At 39.4% G+C, this 25,390-nt stretch overlaps 3 protein-coding genes across 9 annotated transcripts in view; 2 read left to right on the top strand and 1 right to left on the bottom strand.

Annotated features, from left to right (window-relative positions):
- LOC147874301 (uncharacterized) overlaps positions 1-5,344 on the top strand; it is a 10,144-nt gene extending 4,800 nt beyond the window's left edge. For both annotated transcript variants that reach the window (XM_087345755.1, XM_087345756.1), the window contains 3 exons: positions 37-148; positions 892-952; positions 4,353-5,344. In XM_087345755.1, the coding sequence (XP_087201881.1) occupies positions 37-148; positions 892-952; positions 4,353-4,622 (443 nt within the window). In that variant the 3' untranslated portion in view covers positions 4,623-5,344. The remainder of the gene's footprint in view (positions 1-36; positions 149-891; positions 953-4,352) is intronic.
- LOC147874300 (uncharacterized) lies at positions 1,341-25,390 on the bottom strand. Of its 4 annotated transcripts, none has more exons than XM_087345761.1 (4): positions 25,090-25,280; positions 6,788-6,867; positions 6,547-6,680; positions 1,341-1,525 (listed from the first exon to the last, which is right to left on the bottom strand). In XM_087345761.1, exons 2-4 carry the CDS (start codon positions 6,831-6,833, stop codon positions 1,433-1,435), a joined length of 273 nt encoding a protein of 90 aa, XP_087201887.1. In that variant the 5' UTR covers positions 6,834-6,867; positions 25,090-25,280; the 3' UTR covers positions 1,341-1,432. The 4 variants fall into 4 exon arrangements, 3 of the variants coding, with proteins under 3 accessions (XP_087201887.1, XP_087201885.1, XP_087201886.1); XM_087345759.1 differs by lacking the exon at positions 25,090-25,280 and adding an exon at positions 9,208-9,877; XM_087345760.1 differs by lacking the exons at positions 6,788-6,867; positions 25,090-25,280 and adding an exon at positions 24,454-25,058.
- LOC110836711 (ribosomal protein S6 kinase alpha-5) lies at positions 9,960-21,547 on the top strand. 3 transcript variants are annotated; one of them, XM_022078194.2, is made up of 11 exons: positions 9,960-10,117; positions 11,298-11,454; positions 12,901-12,969; positions 13,860-14,075; positions 14,425-14,540; positions 16,120-16,227; positions 17,208-17,288; positions 18,542-18,642; positions 19,050-19,200; positions 19,580-19,708; positions 20,674-21,547. In XM_022078194.2, the coding sequence occupies exons 1-11, from the start codon at positions 10,070-10,072 to the stop codon at positions 20,713-20,715; spliced, it is 1,218 nt and encodes a 405-aa protein (XP_021933886.2). In that variant the 5' UTR covers positions 9,960-10,069; the 3' UTR covers positions 20,716-21,547. The 3 variants fall into 3 exon arrangements, with proteins under 3 accessions (XP_021933886.2, XP_087201880.1, XP_021933885.2); XM_087345754.1 differs by having other exon boundaries at positions 9,981-10,117; positions 11,295-11,454; positions 14,437-14,540; XM_022078193.2 differs by having other exon boundaries at positions 9,985-10,117; positions 11,295-11,454.

Raw genomic sequence — 25,390 nt, 5'->3', positions numbered from 1 at the left:
CTTAAAAATATTCTTATGCATGCAACAATGTTGCAGGTGATCACGTCCTTAGGCATGAGGACAGAGAGAAACCGCAGTCAGAGAAGACCAAGGCTGCAGACGAAGAAAGTACGGAATCGAAGGAGGAAAATGATAGAGCTCAATCGAGGTTTGTCTTGCATTCAATCCATTTCCTTTGTAATCCTGTTCTCCTTCTACACGATATTATCCAAATCTTAATTATCTTTCTCCAAACCAATTCCATGGCACAGTTTTCGTTGAAAAGTCAAAACTCACAAGGTCAATAAATTACGTGTTATCGTGCATTGAAAAGTATCACGACTGTATTCGCAAAAGCAATAATCTGTTATGAGAGCCAGCCACTAGACACAATCTGAGCCAGTTTAATCCCACCCACCCATCCAGGGTATATCCCTATGACATAGATAAGTAGCTGTCTGGTACCATCTTAATGTTGCCCTCCCATGTCCTCCTTGATCTTGCAAGAGGCCATCTTCAAAGAGGTTTCCCCATCAAATTCTGTGTGCATGAACTCAATGTAACTTCATTTCTAATGCCACGTGACATGAAAGTCGCAATGTTCTGCATTATATTGCATTGTGCGATGCACATAATACCTTAAATTCCCCACTTCATCACTCTTGGGTTCTTAGCAATTTATTTTCAAGCGCTTTTAATTTATATTCTTCCCACAAGGCGTCAGACGCCACCAGGAAAGCAGCTCGTCAGTCATCATTTCTTCCAAGTCAGAAAAGGTTTTGTATCTACAGCAAAGATGCCAACTGCTCCCATATGTTCCGTCCTCTAAGGTCGATTTTACCATCTCATTTGTGTATGATTGTGACTCTAAAGCCACAAAATTTATGATTCTTGTTTTTTCTGTGTGCGCAGCAAATCCCAAAATGACCTAAATGAAGAGAGAGAGAGGGACAGCAGAGATCGTAAGAAAAAGGTAAGCCATAACAAGGAGAAGTGAATTTCACAAATTATTACCTGCACATTTCAAGTGTTCACTCAAAGTTACTCCGTAACAAAATTGATCGCACTGACCTCTTCTTTCTTCTGCTCCTTATTCTCCTCCACTCCATTTTGTTTTCTCTTCTCTTCTCTTTGCAGATAATACTCCCTCCTCTTTTCCTCCTCCCCGCTTCTTCTGCATTCCACGTAGACTCAGCTCCCCCTCCCTTCAGTCCGACTACACGAACTGACGACGTCTCTCTGCATCTCGAGAGCGAGATTTCTCTATTCTCTTGATATTTGTTGTCAGTCACTTGATTAATCTGCAAAACACTTTTCTTCTTCACTTCTCTCTGCATCCCTCACGCTGAATTGATCTACACAGAAGATGGGTGACCCTCATGAATTGTGAAGTTCCTTACTTTGTTACACGTTCTATTCCAAAATGAACTTAAACCCACAAAGGTCAGGTATTTTACAAGACTCCTTGTTCCTGACACTCGCAATACGTCCTCGTCTCACCAAGTAAGAGGTCAAAGTTCACGGCCACAGGCAAAATTACCAGATTCTATGAACAGAATAAAATTTGTCAGTTTGGCCACACTGCTTTACGATAAGTACTTCTTTTTGGTGGTGGGCCCAGGTGCTTGGCGTGCAGGCAAGTCAGCTTTAAAGCCTTGGTTTATTTCATCAAGTGCACTGAAATTCCCGAATGATCACCACAGTCGAGTCATAACCCTTACACCACATGATATTACGAGACTGACAATTTAAACTCTCTTTGTAAATAAAGTTTTAAAGCGCTGAATGCAGCAGGCAACATTAATTGCATTAAGTGATGTAAAATTACCACATCTTGTAAAAGCAGCATGTAAAGGGTAGAAGAGATGTGAAGTTGTGAGATTGGACAATTTAACACTTTCTTTGAACAGAGTTTTAGTATATTCAGTGCTGCTGGCATTAATTCATTTTACTACGCTCCAATGCATGAGTTGAGGTAAAATTCAAAATATATAAAATGCAAAGCAAAATAAACCGTGGTTTGATGAAGAATGTTCAAAATTAATAGATCGAAGGAAGCAAACAAAATTTCAATGGTTGCAGAACCAAAACAAAACAAATGCGGATAATCTATGTAACGTGAGACGTGAGGCTAGAACCTTTAGGACTAAGAAAAGGGAATACCTGAAGGGCAAAATCGCTGAACTTGAGACAAATAATAAGGAAAAAAACATCAGAGACCTGTACAGAGGCATTAATAACTTTAAGAATAGATATCAACCTCAGACTAATTTGGTAAAGGATGATAGTGGCAATGTGCTTGCAGATCCAATAAAAATTGTGAATAGGTGGAAAAATTTCTTTAGCGAGCTCTTAAATGTTCATTAGACAGATTAAAATGCATACAGCTGAACTGTTGGTGCCAGAACCTAGCTTAGATGAAGTGGAACTAGCCATTGGGAAGTTGAAAAGTTATAAATCTCCAGGAATTGATCAGATTCCGGCCGAATTAATTAAAGCAGGTGGCAAAGAGTTGCATATGAGGATCCATAAGCTTATTCAGTTAATTTGGGATAAGGAAGAGATGCCACAACAATGGAAGGAATCCATAATTATTCCTATTCATAAGAAGGGGGACAAGACTGAGTGTGGTAATTACCGAGGAATTTCTCTGCTATCAACCTCCTACAAAATTCTATCCAACATTCTTTTGGCAAGATTAACCCCATATGCGAATGAAATTATTGGGGATCATCAGTGTGGGTTCAGACGAAACAGATCAACGATTCATCAGATCTTTTGCATTCGTCAGATACTAGAGAAAAAATGGGAGTTCGGTGGGACCGTACATCAATTATTTATAGATTTCAAAAAAGCCTATGACTCTGTGAAGAGAGAAGTGCTATATAATATTCTTATTGAATTCGGTATACCAAAGAAGCTAGTGGGTCTAATAAAAATGTGCTTAAATGAAACCTGTAGCAAAATTCGAGTAGGTAAATATGTATCTGAGACATTCCTCATCAAGAACGGTCTAAAACAAGGAGATGCTTTGTCTCCCTTGCTCTTCAACTTTGCGTTAGAAGCAAAGTCCAAGATAGGCAGGAGGGTTTGCAATTGAATGGGACACATCAGCTATTGGCATATGCTGATGATGTTAATTTATTGGGGGACGATATAAATACAATAAAGAGGAACGCAGAAGTTTTACTAGAGGCTGGTAGACAAGTGGGGCTGGAAGTAAATTCAGAAAAAACTAAGTACATGTTAGTATCTCGTCATCAGAAGACAGGCGGGCAAAATTATCTTAGGGTGTCTAATAAATCCTTTGAAATTTTAACAAAGTTCAAATATTTGGGAACAACAATAACAAATCAAAATGACACTCACGAGAAAGTTAGGAGGAGATTAAATTCCGGAAATGCTTGCAACTTCTCAGTTCAAAATATTTTGTCTTCCCGTCTGATTTCTAAAAACCTGAAAATTAAAGTTTACAAAACAATAATCTTGCCTGTTGTTTTGTATGGGTGCGAAACATGGTCTCTCACTCAGAGGGAGGAACACAGATTGCAGGTGTTTGAGAATCGGGTGTTGAGGAGGATATTTGGGCCTAAGAGGGAAGACGATGGGGCGTGGAGAAAACTGCATAGTGACGAGCTTAAAAATCTGTACTCCTCCCCCAGTATTGTCAGGGTGATTAAGTCGAGAAGAATGAGATGGGCGGGACATGTAGCGCGCATGGATGGGGCAAGAGGTGTGCACCGAGAAGCCTGAGGGGAAGAGACCTCTGGGGAGACCTAGACGTAGATGGGAGGATAATCTCAGGCGGGAGGAAGCCTGAGGGGAAGAGACCTCTGGGGAGACCTAGACGTAGATGGGAGGATAATCTCAGGCGGGAGGAAGCCTGAGGGGAAGAGACCTCTGGGGAGACCTAGACGTAGATAGGAGGATAATCTCAGGCAGGAGGAAGCCTGAGGGGAAGAGACCTCTGGGGAGACCTAGACGTAGATAGGAGGATAATCTCAGGCGGGAGGAAGCCTGAGGGGAAGAGACCTCTGGGGAGACCTAGACGTAGATAGGAGGATAATCTCAGGCAGGAGGAAGCCTGAGGGGAAGAGACCTCTGGGGAGACCTAGACGTAGATGGGAGGATAATCTCAGGCAGGAGGAAGCCTGAGGGAAAGAGACCGCTGGGGAGACCTAGACGTAGATGGGAGGATAATATTAAGCGGGATCTATGGGAGATAGGAGTTGAAGGAGACTGGATTCTGTTGGCCCAGGACAGGGTCCAGTGGAGGGCTTTGGTTAATTCGGTGATGAACCTTCGGGTTCGGTAAGCCATCTAGTTAGTTAGTTAGTTATAAAATGCTTACAGAAGTCTTATTCATTTTCAAGGAAAAGATGAACATTGAAACAGAAGAGGGTGAACAGAAGAAGAGAAAAAGTAAGTGGAAAACATGGGGAAGGAAGAAGAAAGATTCCAAGAAGTCTTCAACAGAAGAGAAAGAAGTCAATCGAAGAGGAGAGGATAAAAGCTCAGATTTATCTTCAACTGGTAAAGAAAAGAAGAGACGATGGATAAGTAAGTTGAAATTTTGGGGAAGGAAGAAGAAGAAAGTTTCCAAAGAGTCTTCAGACAGTGAAACAGACAACACCAAATGGTAGAAGTAAATTTGTTCCAAGACCATGACAGAATTTATAGAATGTTCTGCTGTGTAGTTGAGTAGACGTTTACGCTGTCATCTCAATGGAGCTTACTGCCTCCATCATCAGGGCGATGAGTTAGCTGTGGATGAAAAATAGGGTTCAGATGTGGAAACAGGTTGAGCAGGTCACGGCTGTCCTCCAGCAGGGAGGGACTTGATGGTATGGAGAATTTCCCAGCTGTCCAGCAAACTGGCTGGATGCTGCTGAGTGCACTGGAGCCTTCATCTGTCTGTTTCTTGTCGGACGGCAAAAGGCGCTTCTTCCAGCAGAGCACAAGGCTGGCCGTTTTGTCTCGGAAGAAGTGGCTGGGGAGGTCTGGCAGAGAACTGATTGTCATCTTCTCTGCTGGACCTCCCAGCCACTTCTTTTGCTCATTGGTGTGGAGAAGGCTGTTAGCTCTCTGCCAGAAGCAGCAGCAGCTGAGGAGGTCAAACAGGGGACAAATGGAATTCTGGAGGCCACCAGTAAACCCAAGCTCGACCTGTGCAGTGTCAGCCCTGTTCCCATATCTCAACCATTTATCACCCTGATGATGGAGACAGTAGGCGTCTATAAACATCAGTGAACTCATACCAGACTTCGTGGTGCAACATCCAACCTTTTCTTATTTATGTGTCAGAAGAGATGGGTGGCGCTTTGTGACGACGACAACCCTCTGTAATTCATATTGTATAATACAATTAATGTTCAGAAAATAAAATTATTAGTAGCACGCCAAAATATGTTTATTTTCAACGAGCTGCCCTTCTGTGGAATGGAATAAATGCAAAGATCTTAATTAGCTTACCTACTGCGACCTCTGAGTTTGTTTTCTTGAAAAAAAAGTTTATTCAGGCAAGGCTTAATTTTGATTAAACGGACACGAAGTGACGCAGAAACATCCGGTTCCTTTCAGTGGTTTTTCTCTTAAGAAGTCGACACCGAATTCCTGTTTCCCAGGGGTAAGTTGGTGGGAATGTTCGCAGAACTTCAATGGCATTATCACCGACTTCAACATATTCGGAGGGAATCTTTATCCAGAAGGCAGACGGGGTCATTTGATGTATTATTTGGAGCTTTCATAGTGACTATGTAAAATACATTTCTCTCGGACCGAAGGGAACTTCACTACCCTGAGGATGATTATCGAAACGTTGGTTTTTTCACCTTTTAGCCACCAGACATGGCTGGTAGCCCGAGAAGAATTTGTTAGCCTTGATTAATTTTTAAAGGAAGTTTCTATAAAGATCAGGGAACACATAAAACATTTCTTTGGTCTTCTTCCTTCTCATACTTCAAATTATCTCTTTAAAAATCCTAGAGAGCGGAATATAAAGGCTTGCCCCCTAGAGGCTGTTCCAATTCACTGAATACAACAGAAACAGGACACATGTCATTTAGAAGCACGCCAGAGAAATTCCCAGTAAAATCGAATTTTCAAGTCCCAGTTTCAACCTTGCTCCCAGCGACTATTTAATCACAATTCAAATCATACTACGTACCAGCCAGTTCATCTTCTGCACTGTTTGACAATTCTGTACGATAACTTTGACTTCACAAACAAACCATTCAGCAGAAGCCAGCAAAAGAGAAATTAGGGTTCAATCACTGAATATGAATGCCAACCGATATGAAAAGCTAACACGCACACTTTTGCAACGTTTGGTTCTGACTTTGCAAAGAAATGAAACATACATAAATACTTTGAATGCAACAATAAATGTGTCTCCAAAACAGACCCTCCTACACAAATTTCCCACGGCACATCCTGTTCAAATTGGTAAGATGCAAACAATCAAGTCCATGAGACAATCACTGGTGGTGGACAGAGTTTTGGGGCGAACTGGGACCACTCCCACTGCTTTCCAGAACCTGACACACACCTACTAAAATGGTTCCTTACTTCTGGTAATTGCGACTCCACATCGGCCATCGCCCGCACTGCTGCGCCCGTGGGTGGTGGTGCTTTAGGACTCAAGAAGTCCAAACTGCACCTTGACTTGGGGCATGTGCCCCTATCCACAAGTGAGCATTCACCTGAAAGAACACACAAATTTGTTAATATGACAGATATTCCTTTCACACAGTAACAAATTGCAGTACTACCACCAAACCCTCCAGTTCTCTCAACACGCCCGAATCACCTGAATATATCGTGTCCAAACCCTCTTCACAGTCAGGAAAATCCATCTCTTCAATGATGCTGTTCTTGGAGCAAATGTAACTATTCAACAAACAGAAGGAGGATCTTTGTAAAGGGGCAAGATTTTGTGTCAATTTGCATATCATAAAAGTGTATCTAACTTCACAGTACAAAAATATGTGCACATGCATACTTGTCCACGAAGATAACGAAACTGAACATAATAATCAATAAGTTAGTCCATGACAAAGACTGTCAACGATCCCCTTCGAAATAAGACAAACCAAGACCCTATATTGTAAAACAAGAAGATATATAAGGCATCTGTGGAGTGCGCTCTCCTTCAAATGCTAAAGGAAATAACTATAAATTAATAATCACGTGATTTAGTGATACATTTTTTATGCATAACTTCCATTAATACATTTTTAGAATGTATTAGATTTGTCACACACGCCATAGAAGTTTTATATCACTATGAAAATATTTCACATCAAATCTGCATGTAAGTTTAAGATCTATCTCCAAAAAAAAAAAACTACAGATTCCAAATTATAATCGTCAATTAGTTACTGCCATCAAACTGAAAGCCTAATGTGTATTTTGTGACTATCACATTCACATTCTGCAAAAGAAATTTATAAAATAGTCTGTGCACCATCGCTTACACGTGGCCAAGTGTCGTGCTAAAGTAACAACGAACCATCAACCCAGAAGTTAATCTTACCAACAGTTCCGCGTCACAGGAGTTTAAGACCCAGTCCGCAGACGATAAAGATTACAAACTATAAAGCAAACTTCGTTAGCAAATCTGCTCAAAGTAACTAGAATGACAGAACGTCTTTTCCAATAAAAATATGGAACCAGCTAAAAGCATGAAGCGGAGTCCTTGATAAGCTGACAATTGCTCAGATGGTCAAGAACTTCCCTGCTTGTTGTGGGAGCTTAGCGTTTCTTATGCTCATCACAAGAGCGTGCCACTGGATGAAAATTTATGTTCCTGGGGGACATTCTATTGGGGATGGGAGAAGTTAAGAATAATTTCAGTCTTGTGGGTTTTAATGCTTTCAAATTTAAAAATGTGCAAGAAGAATAATGATCAGCATTTTACTGCTAAGGAGTCACCAAACAACTAAAGAAACAAACATGATCCTTCGTCAACTAGTAACAAACATGAATTGCAGGTAAACCAAGAGACTGATACGTATCCGCCGGAGATACCAGACTTTCTGCCACTTTCAGTCGTCTTCCTCATAGTCGAGCTGGATATCAGCAGCCTGACCAATTGAATCTTATCTATACTAGCCAGGAAGTAGAACTCAGGGGCCAAAATATGCGCCAGGCACAGTCAGAGACCAGCACCGACTCAATTTCTGAAGTAGAGGTAGTGGGGGCACGGCTTCCAATCTCTGCATGCGCATAGGACGGTTTGGAATCGAGCTGTTGCATGTAGGATGGTCTGGGTGGAATGGTCACAGTTCACTGCGATAAAGAACGAAGAGTTGACTGTTGCGAATCGCAAACTCATATTTGCAGAGTGGAGCGCAAAATGATCGACTGAGAAAAAGATTTTTTAGATACCGAGTATTAATCTCTGGAAATGAATCCTAACATAAACATTCACTTTATGAGAAGTCTCAAGAAAATGCATAAAATAATGAAAAGCATAGCGTACAGACTTCAGCTGAAGAGTTTGGCGTAATATAACATCATAATACTTTTAGTTTCACAAATACTCTGAATTCGCAAGAAAAATAAATCAATATTGACTGATCACAGACTAATACTAAACAAATGGATCTGTGTACAAGACAGCCCAAATCAATGAAGTCTTCTCAGGTGATTAGCTATGTGAGTAAGCAGACTGGAGACTGTCTCCATCTGCAGGGTTGATGTCATGAGACACCTAACTGCCCATTGGTTTGTACCCACGAATGGCTTTGAACCAAGCATTTGTGTCACAACAGTTCTGATGATGGAGGCAGAGACAGCCTCTGAAACAATGGACTAGAATTCCACACTTACATGACTGAACATAAAAGAATTTATTGAATTCAATCACAGTGACAGCTTCAAATCTTCCATGGCCTTAACCACAACAATAGGACTTCATATTGGGTATTTGTAATTGTTAGTAAGACCAGTCTTATGTGGCGAGAGCAGAGATCTCAATCGGGATAATATCTACATTAATTAAAATCCCGAAATGCCCATTTATTTGTGGTTGAAGAGTCATATTTAATGTGTGCTAGACTTTTCTTGTGTAAAACCACACATTCAGATCTTAAACTTTATCGCTACCTTGTCGCTAATGAACACGTTAGTTAAAATTTGGTGGAAGCATCACAATGTGCTCTGTCATTGGTATTGATCATGCATCTGAAATTTTCATTCACAGTTTATACTTATCCCCAAAATTACCTTGGTCCAGAAACCTTCTGCAGGACCATCCAACCATGCACAGCCCAAGTTCGAGCCTTCGCCTCCTCCCATGCGGGAACTTCTACCAGAACTCAAAATGGCGATGAAACCTAACGATCGGGGCACCACGGATATCTTGAAAAAAACATTAATATTCTCCAAAAGGAATACACGGAGCGCCAGATATCAGTGGACTTCTTTATATTCACCATGGCATTCTCTGTGCTCAAAGCCATGAAAACCTCCGACAAACACAGAGTTCAAAAATAAAAACCACTATAGATGAACTCTCTTCTGAGATAGTCCTACTTCAGTGAAGTGAGTGCCCCTGCCTACGCGAACTCCAGGTTCCCCTTGACCTGCAAATGTCCTTCTGCCAGGGTCACAGTAGATGGCATAGGGCAGCAGCTACGTCATTACTGAGGCGAGGCTATTGAAGAATGACTTCACTAAAGGCGCGTCACCAGATAGTGACAGGCGACAATCACATACTGATTGTACCGGTTGTGATACTGCGATGGAGAAGGCAACGGGAAACCACTCCATTACACTCGTAATTCCCTAGTATAATCACGCGTGGCAGAAACGAACGTATGGCTCAAATTGCTACGCTGATCGCCAACATCCGGAACGGATAGGCACTTCCGCAACTCAGCAACTAGTGGCATCTTTCGTGTGTAGTGTGAACTTCATCAAAGTAACTCATATCGTCGCAAATAGACGGCGCGTCTCAACAATGCAAAGCGCAAAAAGGTCTTTGCAACTGTCGTATACAAGCAATTTTGGTTTCCATGGATGCATATTGTTTACAACATAGAGCGAGCGTAGTGCAATTTTAATCGTAAATTAAAGTAGGAACATCATGTGGAAGGCAAGAACCAAATCATTGGGAAGACTCTTCGGAATACAGGTTAGTAATACTGGCTTCTTCTTCAGTAACAAATTTAGTATCACTTGTAAATTGCCTGTTTCAACACAATACAAAATATAAAGACAGACGTGCTCGGATCAGGATGCAAAGGAAGAAGAATGAAAAGTCGCAATCCGTACTCAAACACGTACTTTATATACGTGAAGTCTTTTCTCATTTGAATTTTGAGTGGTCACATCTGACGGAAAAAATGTACCGCATAATATCACGTACCCCTTCAAGAATTAATCGTTATCGTAGCAATATAATGCAAGCTATAAATGGACATAAGTGTGTCTTTCCCAACACATGATTTAATAACGCATTCGTAATATTATTATTATTATTGACGTAAATACGTCTATAAGGAAGGGTCATTCGGCAAAAAAGTGGAACGAAAAAGTGTAACTTCATTATTATGTTACCTAGGAAACGTTTCATTACATTACATTCATCTACCACAGACCCATCTTAAGCGTAACTAATTCAAGTTAATTAAGCAAAGTCTTAATCAAACTTTACGCAATTGTAAAGCATGTATAAAGGAAATATTTAGAATAAAGCCAATATATAAACTTCCTTTCCGTATAGACGTATTTACGTCAAATTCTCCGGAACACGTGGTTCCACTGACAACTTTTTTAACAGTTGGTGTGTACACAAACAAATTTTACATAAGTCCTTGTGTTTTTGAAAATCTGCTAAGCCTGGCCTCCTAACTAAACAGACTTTAATTGTAGTTACGAGACGCCTTACCCACGCAAATTTATCACGTACTGCGCATAGACCTACTTTTAACCCAGCGTCAGTTGGCGTGCGTGCACACGTTTAGGCAACAGAACATTCACATCTGAATCCTTGATACTGAATAAGACTTTCTTAGGTCGGAAAATGTAGTGGATGACAAATAATTTGTTGTGCCATAAAAGTTGTGTAGATGGCGCTCTCATATAGCTTATAGCCCTTAAGCTGATTTCTGTCGCTACGTACACAGGACAAACACAACTACGCCTCACGCCATATTGGTTTCAGCTGCGTCTCAATAACAGATTCACGATCTCTCTGCGCAGATCAACTATAGGACAGAAAGTGTCTGATTTTTAAACATCAGTACAATAAAATGCAAACTCTGTCAGTGTGACGACCGGATATGTCTGAGATGCCTTATCTTTTTCAGAAGAGTGAGAAACTTGACAGAGTGGGCAAGAAAGCTCGAGGCCACAAGCAGACTCATCGCTGCCAGGACGACAAGGACGTCAAGGTCGATAAGGGAAGCCAGTTCGATCAGGGCGGCGAGTGCACTCCGAAGAACTGCGCTCAGGACAACACCAAAAAAGGTCAAACATTGATTTCAAACGAATTGTTAAGGTTAATGAAGCAAGGCGGTTGCAAAGGGCAAGGAATGTAACTGGAAAAGAGAAACAAGGAATGCAAGGAAAGCACTTGTGAGAATACAGCTTGTACATGAGCACGTGGAGGGAAATCAGATGGATTTTAGGGAAATTAAGTACACGATGAGGTTGAAAAAAAAAATTTCAGACTTTCACTGGACCCAAACGCTATTTATCGTGTTGACAGCAGTCTGACACTGATATCTGCACTGACCAATACAAATTCAGTTCTTAACCTCTAACACGAATTCCTTAAGATCTGTTTAATATTATCTTCCCATCTATGAATTTATCTTTTGGGATTTCTATCTGCATACATTATTTATGCGTCCATATGTTTTGCATGCTACTTGATTTCTGTGGAGATCGTCAATATGATATTTCTTTTTATCCAGTTCCGAACACGTGATTTTTCTCAGGTTCAGGCAACCATTCTGTTCTTAGATATCTCGAAATAAGCTCGTACGTTCTTCTCCTCGGTCGACAGAGACAAAATTTCCCACCCACAGAATAGAATAGGACGCAGGTTTTCAGGTCATAGACAGAAACACAAAGAGACCCTGATCTGCTTGGAAGTAAGAGTTTCTCCGTCGAAAAAGATGTCTTCATGAATGCAACTTTGGTATTTTTTTCGTCGCCCCCCAAAGACGCGAAGTTCACCACTGTCAATCAGTGGCAGTCGTAAGATGCTTTGGTGACTAATTTGGTCACACACTGATCTTAAAAAACTTCCTCGCTAGCATCTAATGGGCAGTCTTTGTGTTTTTATTCATGATCTTCGAGTTTTCAGCCATTAAAATATCGTCATCAGGATCTGATGTGTCCCATTCAGTTCCAACCCCTGACATTTTAATGATTCTGTTAGTCTTCTTAACCAACAGAAATTTCTAAAACCAATCAGTAAACCTAACCTAACCTAACATAACATAACCTAACCTAACCCAAACCTAACCTAACTTAACCTAACCTAACCTAACTTTAACGACGTTATAAAGACGACCAGACAGACAGCATTTGCGACCGGTCCCGTATTGAATTAACTCAGAATGAGATTTCACGTTCTTACGCGTCGGTTTCGTAGCCATCTTGGTTTTTACATCGAGTAGACTCATAGAAGTTTACCGGCACGTCATTCACTACTAGCAGGCCATAGAAACTGTCCGAAAATTATGTGCTTTCGTCAGTATTAAAATCTTCAGTTTAAAATATACATTTGCAGTTTTATGAAACTCCATAAATAATATTATCTGGCGACTGCAATCATATTCAATTTACATTAGGTTTGTAAACCTACTTCAGAAAGACACTACTGAAGCGGACAATTACTTTAGTCGTGTAAAATATGGGTTTTCTACGTAAAGTCTTGCCTGTGACTATGATTGTTTGTTACAGTTGAACATTCACGTTCCCGCAATCCAGTGTTACGTGACTTTGAACCGCTGAAACTAATAGGAGGAGGCAGTAAGTATAAATTTGTGTTAATATTTAGGACATCAGCTGTGCATTTCCCTGGTTATCTGAAATCTTTAAATGAATGTGCAAAGTCCATCGAAAGCAGTTATCGTCACGAAACTTTTCAAACCTGTTACAAAAGTCAGACATCAGTAATTAAGAACAATTGTTATGTGACCAAAACTTATTAAAATACAAGCCAAATCCTGATTAACAGCGTTTACCGAATAATGCATCAGAAATATCCGACATCTTTTTCTCTGGCTTCAAGCGGCCATACTCGGTGGCTGAATACGGCTAGGAACTACTCACAACTTTTAAAAAGTTTGAACCAGTTTCAACCGTCATGTCCGCATCGCGAGGGCCTTGATAAAATATTCGTGAATTCTGATTCTTAGCAGCAAATTCAACTTACCAACTGACTCTTTTACCATCCTTGTGGATGATGACGGGCGTTCTCACTAATGCAAGTGTTAAATAAGGAGAAATATAGAGACCAGAGTCTTCCTAGACCAGGTCCAAACTCACTGCACTCTTGCAGTGTGACGATAATAATAATAATTCATATTTGTAGTAAATTTCTGTGGCCTGATTCTTTTTTGTGTAAATTACATTTTAATAATCCACTGTAACACCACTAAAGTATTCAATTATCGTCGTTGATAAATATGAGTGGCGTGTTAATACATACATTTGTTTTCATTTAAAAAATGTGTCGATATATATATATTATTTTCTTGAATAGTTAGCCTGTATCACAATTTTTCTTTCAGACATGACAATTTTATATTAACACAAAGGCTTTTATACAGAATTTTAATCTTCATGAACATCGACAGATATCAGAGTCCTTAATTCAAGAGACAGGAACGCGGAATAATAAATGCGTGATTTTACAGGTTATGGCAACATCTTCCTAGTGAGGAAAAAATGCGGTGCTGATGAAAACAAATTGTACGCCATGAAGATAGTGGACATTATCAACTTTCTCTCACAAGACAAAATAAAATTCCTCGATACCGAGTGGTTTATCAGCAAGATTGTGTGTCACTCCCCTTTCCTGGCCAGAATCTATTACTCGTTCTACACAGAATCGAAGTTTTGCTTTATACAGGGTGAGTCTCTGACAATCTATTTCTGATTCCGCGACGTTTGAGACGACAGAATCCAAAGCAGACATTATGCTCATCCCTGACTCCGGGAAGAATCTTTCTTGTCCGTATATTTTCGCGGCTGGAGTTCAGACGTTGAACGTTCGGTATTAACCGACGTTTCGGTAAACATTGCAGTAGCCAAAACATTGTTTTCAGCGCAGTTCTCTCCCGGCAGCAGGAATTATACCAAGAACCAGTTGTTTGTTTTTAAATACATCGTAGAATTGAATAAACGACACTGTACCATTCAGTGACCTCTTGTAGCACGAAATTTCATTGCAGTAACAAAGTTGTTATATTATTCTTTCAGATTATTTTCCAGGCGGTGACCTGAGTGTCTATTTGGAAGACATGAAGAAACTTCCGGAGAGAGAGGCGCGGTATTTTCTAGCAGAGATAATCATGGGAATACAGCACCTTCATGAGGTAAGGACACTCGAGTCTCCAACAAAATACACATAAAAGTATTTAACTGATTACGTCAAAAACATTTTTAGATCTCATTAAATATTATCCACGTATAAAAACATTTTTAATTTATGAACAACAACCTCTGATTTGCATTGCCATGTTTGTTTAGTCACTGACTACGTACTGGGCGGCCGGGGTTCAATCCCCGACGGGGGCAGAGGATTTTTCCTCTAGCCTCTGTGTCCAGACCGATTCTGGGGCCCACCCAGCCTCCTATCCAATGGGTACCGGGGGGCCTATCCCCACGTGGCGTGACGCTGACCACTCACCCCCATCTAGTGCCAAGGTCAAGAATTAGTAGGAGCTATACCGTCTCTCCCCCCAAGCGTCTAAATGGCGTGTAGTGGGACAGATTATAATAATTGGTTTCCACATATAGAACGACCATATTGTTGACTTTTAGCGCAACAATAAAGAACTGTGGGCAATGCATTTGTTTCGCTTCTTAACAACGTTCTAAATGCGTGAAATTAAGAGTATTTTGTTCATATTAGTGGCTTGTGAGTGTTTATATTAGAATTGCATTTCCACATCGTATTTTACATTGCAGCCAACAGTTAGTGGACGCGAATAATTTTGTTCATTAAATATAATTTATAATCCTTTACGAGATGCCTTGGATGACATAAACCCTGTCAAGTAGATTTTCCGTGTAAAATGTTTCCCTTTTGATCTATGTTCAAAAGGCCAGCACTCGTACTGAGTGCATATCGAGAACGCAATTATCGACCGGTCGTCAGTCTGTCCAGTCGATTTGTATCGATAATCGCTGTACGTATTGAGATGCGATTTGACATCCAGCACGACTTCAAAAATCGTACTTTTGAATGGTGATGACAAATTGGCGGACGGGGAAAGTCGTGAAACAGAAATCGAACGAATAAAGAGTGAAGAGATATAAAATATAAGAAATTGGCCTAAAACAGAAAAATTTAAAAAGAGGGAAAGAGTAAATGTCGCCAATGGCACCTTTATGTAATTTAGTCGTCATCGTAAGTTCTAAGATAAATCTTACGCTAATGAGTTCCGCTGAATTTATTTTTAGGTTAGGTCCTTATTTACAGTGCGTATTTTATATTGGAACATATTTTATGTTATACGCAGAATAATTACAACGTAGGTCTACATTCAACATCAATGGAAGAAGGCTTCGTAAGGCTTTTTACAAGTAACAAAAGTCGTTTTTCACGAAAACAAATCCTAAAATATAAACACATAATCTCTTTCTTCAAACCAATGAAATCTGTTAATTCTGTAAGTAAAAAAAAAAACTGCAGCGGGAGGGAAGCATCGCAGAAGTTCGCACGTACACTCAAGAGAACAAAATAGTCAAACTCACAAGATCGATAATTAAAAAAAAATAATTAAGCCCGGTGTAATTAAATTAATAATAATACGTACGATAGCTCTGTCAGAGTTATACGTAGCAGAAAAGTAAAATAATGCAACTACATCTGACTACCACAATAAGAACCCAAAATGTCCCATCTCGTATCTCGACTTTGAAATCAATTCGTTACTTTCTTTCTTTCAGTTGAGAATTATCCACCGAGACATCAAGCCTGCCAACATACTCTTGTCCAGTGATGGTCACGTGGTGATAACGGATTTCGGAGTATCCAAAGACCTCTTGTCTAAAGGGGTAAATTTAATATCTACCTTATCTGTCGGTCAGTTTTACCTTCGGGAACACAGGAAGGCCCAAATTTTTATTCTAGGGACATCAAATACAGAGACTAAGAATAATGGAAGTTTTTTACGTGCATGAAATTGGACCACACACTCAGCCCGTTTGTTTTTTTACCAATATTTAAGGGAAGGTTAATCAAAAGGCGTTCGTAATTCTTTGGGTTTGAGGGGGCACACTCAGAAGTGTAAAATTTTAATACCTGCAGCTCTACTACAGTTTCATAAATTGGTGCTATTATTCAGTTCATAAACCAAACACCCTGTATAATATAACTAAGTACAGTTTATCAGATTCTAAATATATAAACCTCTCTCTTACACCGAGGAAGAAATATCAGTTACAAGTATTTTAAGACAAATAAATGCAGGAACGTAAGAACAAAGAAGGGTTTAGTTTAGATAATTATCTAAACAAAACAAAAATGTGTGGTTCATTCCATCAGAGTATTGATGAGGAATAGAAATTAGGGACCTTGCTCGCAATGGACTAAATGTGCACGTAGAAAAAGAAATGCGACAGAATATTGGCAGTGACACCTCTTCGAAAGAGTCGATTACGGAAATCGTGAAGATGTAGATACAGCATTAAGAGGGCAGAGCATGAATGTAATTGGTTCAGGACAGTCCAATGGCAGTCAACTCTTAGTTCTACTTCCTGTTACGGCATTAGGTTAGGTTAGGTTAGGTTAGGTTAGGTTAGGTTAGGTTAGGTTAGGTTAGGTAAGGTTAGGTTAGGTTAGGTTAGGTTAGGTTACGTTAGGTTAGGTAAGGTAAGGTTAGGTTAGGTTAGGTTATGTTAGTTTAGGTTAGGTTGGATTAGGTTAGGTTAGCTTAGGTTAGGTTAGCTTAGGTTAGGTTGGATTAGGTTAGGTTAGGTTGCTTTGCATCTCAGATTCTTGTCACAGTTACTTAATATTTTCTTTCCGTCAACAGAAAAATGAACTCAACTACACTCTCTGCGGTACCGCGTTTTATGTGGCCCCAGAGATAATCAAGAAGAAAGGTCACGGCATGGTGAGTGTCTAATTACACCTTGACAATGTAAGAATAACGATGTCATTAGATTTGTGCAGTCAGTTGCCTGCCTGCCATCTAGCGTGACGACGCAAAAACACGTCAGAAAATGGAATTAAAAAGACGATCACTAGAGACTCAATGAAATTCGCAATATGTGGTCTTTAGACGGTGTACCTTACTTGCCACCTAACGGCAAAGTAGCTTCACGTGCCAATTTCTGCAGTAGAAGGAAACGTTTTATAGCAGTCTACCAAATTACTGGCTTCAAGGTCACGGAAAGATTTCCTTACAACGCGGCTCTAAATTAAAAGTACAGCGATGCCAGTTTTGCTACACTGCAAGTTCTGAGCAGCCTTCACTTGCCTGGGTTTCCCTCTTCTTACTGCAACGTTTAAGATGTTTATGTGACCTTCAAACAATTTGGGGGCGGCTACGATAATCTCGGATACATATTAACCTTCAAAAACGAATTGTAGTACATAATGTACACCTGAAATATGTACAATTTCACCGGAACGTTACTCGCGAACTAAAGGCACAGAAATGAAAACTGAACGCATCTGAGTGGGAGTAAGGTCAGGCGAACGAGGTGGCCAAGTGCCAGGTTCGCCCCCACCAATAAATTTATTTCGAATGTTGCAATTTAACAAGTCTGTCACTTCCTTTTGGAAACATTGAGGCGTTTACTAAACACAATTCGGCCGTACCTCCTACGGTGGTTATTATATCTTCAAGTATCTTACATGAAAGATATCAAGAACAAAATAATTGACAGTGGAACCTCGGTTCCGGAGAATCTGACGCGACTGCGCAGACGCAGAAGTGCGATGCGCATTTATTTGCATAAATAAATGTTTGTAGAACCTAAACCATTTGAGATACGTAAAATCTGAAAACAGATATGGAAAGCTCGAGAGGTAATACGTATTTCGTACGCAATATGTCCCGATCCATCTCTTAACGCGCCAGATGCATTGAAAATTGTACACATTGGTTCATTAAAATTACAATGAATGTATAAACAATTATAATTACAATAAAATACATTACAGATTCTTAAAGGTCCTTATTTACTGATCATTTTACATAGGGGTTACATTACCCTTACTCTTACCATTCCTGTGGAAACAATAAATATATACACTTATTTCAAACGTGAATTGTCTTGTTGACTCCTGTAAAATATGCAACAAATTGAATAAATTAAAATGACCGAGTGCAGCTGCTACCCTTAATTTTTATTGTTGCAGGAGGTGGATTGGTGGAGTTTCGGTGTAACTGCGTATGAAATGCTAGCCGGGTTAAGGCCCTTCACAATTTCCGATGATGAAGACGAGAGAGAACTCATACGGTAAGTCCTTTAGCGTTTGGGAAGAGTTTCGACGTCTGTGTTCCCTCTGAACATAGTATTTCTCTGAAAAACCTGACCTATACAAATTAATGCGCGTCGGACACATAAATGTCGCTTTTAATGCCAGTAATGTACGTGCACATATTTAAAACCTGCGTAAAATTCAAGACGAACCATGACCAAAAACCATTAAGAAGGCAATTTGGCAAGGACATCAGTTGGGAGCCAGCGACGGGGAAGAAAATGGGTTCTAGAAGCTGAAACACATTTAACACGGCCTGCCTTATCTGTATCTGAAGCACTGACCAGATAGTTCATATAGAAAGGCATTAAAACCTTTGACTGCGAATACTTGCTTAAAGGTATGTTTTGATTGGAGATAACAAGAATGTACCTTTCTGTTCCAGGAAAATTTTGAAGGATGATCCCGTGTTCCCAGAAAGTTTCTCCACAAATGCGGTAGACCTAATCAGAAAACTTCTGAAGAAAAAACCGTCAAAGCGGTTAGGAGAACGGAAGGGCGGTGTGGAGGACATCAAGAGACATCCTTTCTTCAAAGTAAGTTCCCCTGCCCCCGGTCTGTTACATAATAGCGAGCGAACTACATGGCGTGTAGTGGGACGGCTTTCTTTACTCTACTTTTGATAAGAGGTTCAGGAAAATAATGCATAATACACTGTCAGGTCAGAATTTGAGAAGGACCCGCAGTGCACGTCTTAAAATCTCTAACGACTGACTTCAGACCTTGAACGTCGTATAAGAGTCCTCAAAAACGCCTCCAAATAAATGCAGTTTTTATTAAGTGATTTATAACCCGAGCAGAAGACCGAATTTCAGAATCCACGTACACTTTAGCAAAAGCGAAGGGTCTTTTGAGGTTAAGTGCTCCCACAGTTCACTACGCGATCAGCACTGACGTTCGTGCTTCGTCCTACAGGGCATCAAATGGAAAGATATAGGAAAGAAGGCGACGGAGATGCCGTTCCATCCACGTCCTGTCGCCGGCGATTCCAACTTAATTCAAAAAGCATTCGACATCGAGACACTCGTTCATTCAAAATACGAGGTCAGTAAAAGTACGAAATCTGTCCCACGTTTTACTATGTACAGGCATACCTCGGAGATATTGCGGGTTCGGTTGCAGACCACCGCAATAAAACGAGTCACAATTTTTTTTTTTGGTTTCCCAGTGCATATAAAAGTTATGTTTACTCTATTCCGCAGTCTATTAAGTGTGCAATAAAACAACGCGAGAATTACCAAAATGTTGTTAGAAAATGGCGCCGACAGACGCAGAGTTGCCACAAACCTTCAAATTGAAAAAAACAAAAAAAAAAAACAACAATAATATCTGCGAAGCGCAATAAAACGAGGTATGCCTGTACTGAAAAGAAACAGGGTTTATATCTGGTGCTTGTTTCGCCCGAAGGAGATTGTCGCAAGCTGAGGTCCATGTTGCCACGAAGGTGTTACGGTAAGTAAGTACGATGCCATTGTCCTCAGCTAGTACTCTGGTACGGTGCACAAAGTGAGATTAAACATTAACACTGCCATATCCATGAGCTTTATCGCCATAGACAGCAGTTACTGCCAAAAATAATGGTCGTCATGGCGAATTGCAGATAATTATAACGAGAAAGACGGATTTTAACTCCCTGGGAACTTTCAGCCCAGGACTTTCTTAAAGTAAATTGAACCGGAGTAATGGAATTCGTTATTTGTTATGACACTCCGAAAAATGTTCTCTACAAACCGAAAAATATTACCGAATGTGTAGAAAAACTTCTTCAGAAGCCGTCAGTACGTTCATCTAGTAAAAAAAAAAAATTGGCTCTATGTAACTTATCTTAACAAAAGATGTTAGCATCTCGCCTGCCTCAGGGCGGAGATCATTATTCGACTTACAATAATAACGATATACTCCTGTCCCCATGTTTGAATAAAACACTCATGGTCTTATAAACACAATGATAAATAAGTTTCGGTGGAAATGAATGATCAGACTTGTGACTTTTCTAATTTATATTTCAGGTATGCACATATAAGCCCTGTACTGAACTGAATGGAAAATGAAATGCACTGCTGATGTTAGTTTATTTGGCGAAGACATAAATATTATAGGCGGAAACACAAGGTCTATTAATCTGGCAGAAAACGCAGAGAGATCTGAAAAGCAATATTTCGTACCTCGTCGCCACACAAGACGACAAAATCACCATATAAAAATAGTTAACAAGCCCTTTGAAAACATTTAAAATTTAAAATATTTGTGAATGCCTAAAACAATTTCATTTACATGAAGGCAATTCTTGCTACCATGCAGTTTAGAACCTTCTGTTTCCAAGTCTGCTATGAGAACAGGTAAAAATTATATTAACTTGTAATATCACGTTAAGGGAAGAACAAATATTGAGGTGCAGTTGGATAACTTCAGCGTTTGTAGCTTCGTGTTGTCTGGCGGAAGTTTACTAACGTTTCAGAGTTGATTACTGTCTCCATCGTGCAGGTGATGAACTCAGATTATGGAGGCAGCAAGAGCCTCTAAAACGTGGGTAAACTTCTGCCTGATGACACGGAGCTACAATGCAGAAGACAAACATCTAAACTGTTCAAATGACAACAGTTTGTTTGCCTGCAACAAACTCTGTTGTTTACATTTCTCTCAGGGAGATCCTGGTCACCCCCGAGCCTGCAAAAATTTGTGAAATTTGTATTAAAATTCATCTTGAAAAATATGATCTGTATGCGTGCAACATAAAGTTCAATACATAAACTGTGAAACGTATATACGTATGTGTAAAATATAAATACCTTCATATGTAAATATTTTTCTATATATTGTGTATAAAAGAAAAGAATATTTGTAATAAATTGACAAATTTATACAAAATGTAGTTCACAACTAGACTAGTGTATCTTCATTTTTAACACATTCCTACAAAATATATTAATAGGTGTCTAGTTCAATTCTAGAAGATAAGCGGTTCTGAGTGGTGTTTCATTGATTTCTCAGATCATACCGTTAAATGCTGAGAATCAAACCCAGTACTTTCACTACCAACAGCATTCTCTAAATTATTTGTCAAAGTCATGCATAAAATATTCATCGCCCTGATGACGGAGGCAGTATGACCTCTGAAACGTTGGTTAACATCGACCAGACTTCACAGCGCAATAACCCAGAAGACAGAAATCTTCATACTTATCGCCCTGATGACGGAGGCAGTATGACCTCTGAAACGTTGGTTAACATCGACCAGACTACACTGCGCAACAACCCAGAAGACAGAAATCTTCATACCCTGATGATGGAGGCAGTATGACCTCTGAAACGTTGGTAAACATCGACCAGACTACACAGCGCAACAACCCAGAAGACAGAAATCTTCATACTCTGATGATGGAGGCAGTATGACCTCTGAAACGTTGGTAAACATCGACCAGACAACACAGCGCAACAACCCAGAAGACAGAAATCTTCATACTCTGATGATGGAGGCAGTATGACCTCTGAAACGTTGGTAAACATCGACTAGACTACACAGCGCAACAACCCAGAAGACAGAAATCTTCATACTCTGATGATGGAGGCAGTATGACCTCTGAAACGTTGGTAAACATCGACTAGACTACACAGCGCAACAGATTAAATTCAGGGAATGCTCACCATCATCAGACCAAAATGTCTTGTCCTCCCATCTCATATAAAAAAACTAACATTTAATATATACAAAAGTGTTATTTCGTCAGTTCTGCTGTATGGGTGCAAAACTTTATCTCTCACTTTGAGGGAGGAACACAGAGTGAGGATCTTTGAGAACACATACACTCATATTGAGCTAAGCATCCTAACAAGCGAGGCATTCATCGCTGCTCTTAGAACATAAAGAATATTCCTGCTCAGTCTATTTGCTTCAGGCTCTCCATTCAAAATTTTGAACACATTTCTTATATCCTCCATGCATTCTGCATTCCCTGCCAAATTAATAACATTTACTGACATTTGATTATACCCTAATATCACTCACCACCAACAGACAAGTTAAACATTTCACCATATCAGTGTTACCAACAAAGCAGTATCTTCAAAAGAGATCAAATCAAACAATTCTGTTCATGCGTGGCCCTTCTGAGCTCACTCTCAGTACACATGACATGAACTATTTTACTTTTGCGCAAAGTTGAGCTAATTTGTAAATTATGGACCGACTCTTTCTGTAAAAATTCAGATTGTACAGAAACAAACATAAAATTTCTGCAATTCACTTTAAGTTTTATCCAATGAGGGCTTTACAGTAGGAACCGGACTTCTAAGTCTTAACGGGTGCATGCAGTTACATGAACAGCTCACCTAAGCACACTGGCACTGCCTCAGCTAGATCAACCATTTAGGTTCAGTATTTCAGAAACAGGCATTTCTTAACAGCTGACTGTATGAACGTGGAACCAGGACTTCAAATCTGCACCACCATACCAGAGAAATTCCCAGTAAAATCGAATTTTCAAGTCCCAGTTTCAACCTTGCTCCCAGCGACTATTTAATCACAATTCAAATCATACTACGTACCAGCCAGTTCATCTTCTGCACTGTTTGACAATTCTGTACGATAACTTTGACTTCACAAACAAACTATTAAACAGAAGCCAGTAAAAGAGAAATTTAAGGTATAATCACTGAATGTCAACGGTTATTCACGCCTCCTATACGTCTGAACCAATAAAATTTGGCCTGTGAATTTCAAAATTTAATTCTACATTATTTTGTTAAGTAACTCATAATTGATGACACATATTTAGACCCTAAGATAACCTTCACCACTCTACCAGATTCAATGTTTCAAATACAAATTGTAGATCTTAAATACTACATATCTCCTATACAACTTTTTGTGTGATCAGCAATTATTTTGAAAAAAAAAACTATAAGGTTTGATTCAAGCATAATTTAAAGCATGAGTTACACCGTACTGAAACAGAAAAAAACAAAATTTCACCAACTACTTCAGTAGTTTTGCAGATAAAACCATTTCAAGCAAAAGTAGACAACACCTTCCCTTTAGGCAGTCATTTCATGAATTTTGTACAAATAACACATAAAAAGATATGAAATTTACACAAAGCATACAGAGTGGCATCAGTGGTATAACAGGTGTCATGGTAAGGGATCCCCAACATAACTGAATGTCTGACTAGGAATTCACCCACCAGTCACTTAGTCAAAAAGAAATGTACATAAGCCACTGTCAAATTGCAACCAAATCAAAACATATAGACAAATTCTAGAACCCACAGGATCAAATTTAATGGAAAACCATAGTGGGTCTCGAGATGAACATGTGCAATTTTACAACCTTCGCAAATGCACCTAAAACTCTGTGGAAATTACTCTTGCCTAAGCTGAATATACGTATTCTCCTTGTCGTCACCATCAGTATGCCCTGGATGTCTGAAGGTAAATGTGGTATTCAATAACAAATACTAGAATGTGCAAACATGTTTTAAGTAAACTCCCCAATATCAAATTTCATGATAGCTATTCTGTGGTTCTCAGATTGTTACATGTGGACAGACAAATATTCAAAGTTAACAGGCACATTTCCACAATGGTTAGTCATAATTGAACGAAAAACTGAAATGTATACAACTGCTTTAAATGCAGGGGAAAATATATCTTTATCATAACAAGGTGTATGGAAGTACCATTCACCTGAAAGAACACACAACTTTGTTATGACAGATAATCCTTTCACACATCAATAAATTGCAGTAGTACCACCCAATCCTCCAGTTCTCTCATCACGTCCAACTCACCTGAATACATCATGTCCATACCCTCTTCAGTCAGGGAAATCCGCATCTTCAATGCTAGCGTTCTTGGTGGAAATGTAACTAACACACAACAGTGTGACAAACTATTCAACAAACATTAGGAGGATCTTTGCAAAGGGGTAAGATTTTGTGTCCATTTGTATATTCTTACACAGAACGAATAAATATATTAATTTTCCCATTTAACACAGCCCAACACTGATATAACAAGCAAATTACTGAGTAAAAATTCTAATATATACAAAGGTGTCAATGTTGAAAACCGGACCCAGTATTCACTTTTGTACATTGCACATCATAGACAGAATAATCACTACTGGGACTACAACTCGTCAGAGGCGCTGCTCGCGGTTCGCACAAAATATTAATCCGCAACCTTTCTGCAGCTGCACCAACTCTAACAACGAAACATAATTTTAAGGTACCGACAGGCAGGAATGCGTCACTTTAAAAAGAATAACATTAGAGAGTGCCAGTACTTCCTTATTGTCGTAATCAGTGACACTCCATTTTAAAATAAGGTTAAGTAGCCCTTCAATAACAAAGGGAAAGTAATGAGACTTTGAAAAAACTACGAGTTACCGGAAATAAAAACCATTTTATACTATTAATACATACCTCGAACAAATCAATCATCAAAAATTCTTAATGAATAACAAAACTTTGTGCTACATATAACGCAAAAGAAGTGTCGACCAACTTACTGCCAAAGGTTACTAGGCTTGTATATGAAAACAAATATTCTAAATTTTGTGTTGGTGCTACTGATTGCATGACGTACCATCTATGAATAATGATCACAAACATCAACAACATAGCATGATCATTATCTTCACTTTTTTTAATTTCTTTACACATAAATATATTTATTTATTTATATTTACATTCCTTCAATTTTTAATAATGCTGTCATCTATTC

Source organism: Zootermopsis nevadensis, unplaced genomic scaffold, assembly GCF_977971745.1.
Source record: "Zootermopsis nevadensis isolate Lab colony 2312 unplaced genomic scaffold, Znev_1.0 Znev_ptg000009l, whole genome shotgun sequence".
NCBI classification, from domain to species: domain Eukaryota; kingdom Metazoa; phylum Arthropoda; class Insecta; order Blattodea; family Termopsidae; genus Zootermopsis; species Zootermopsis nevadensis.
This window is presented reverse-complemented; position numbering and strand designations above follow the sequence as displayed.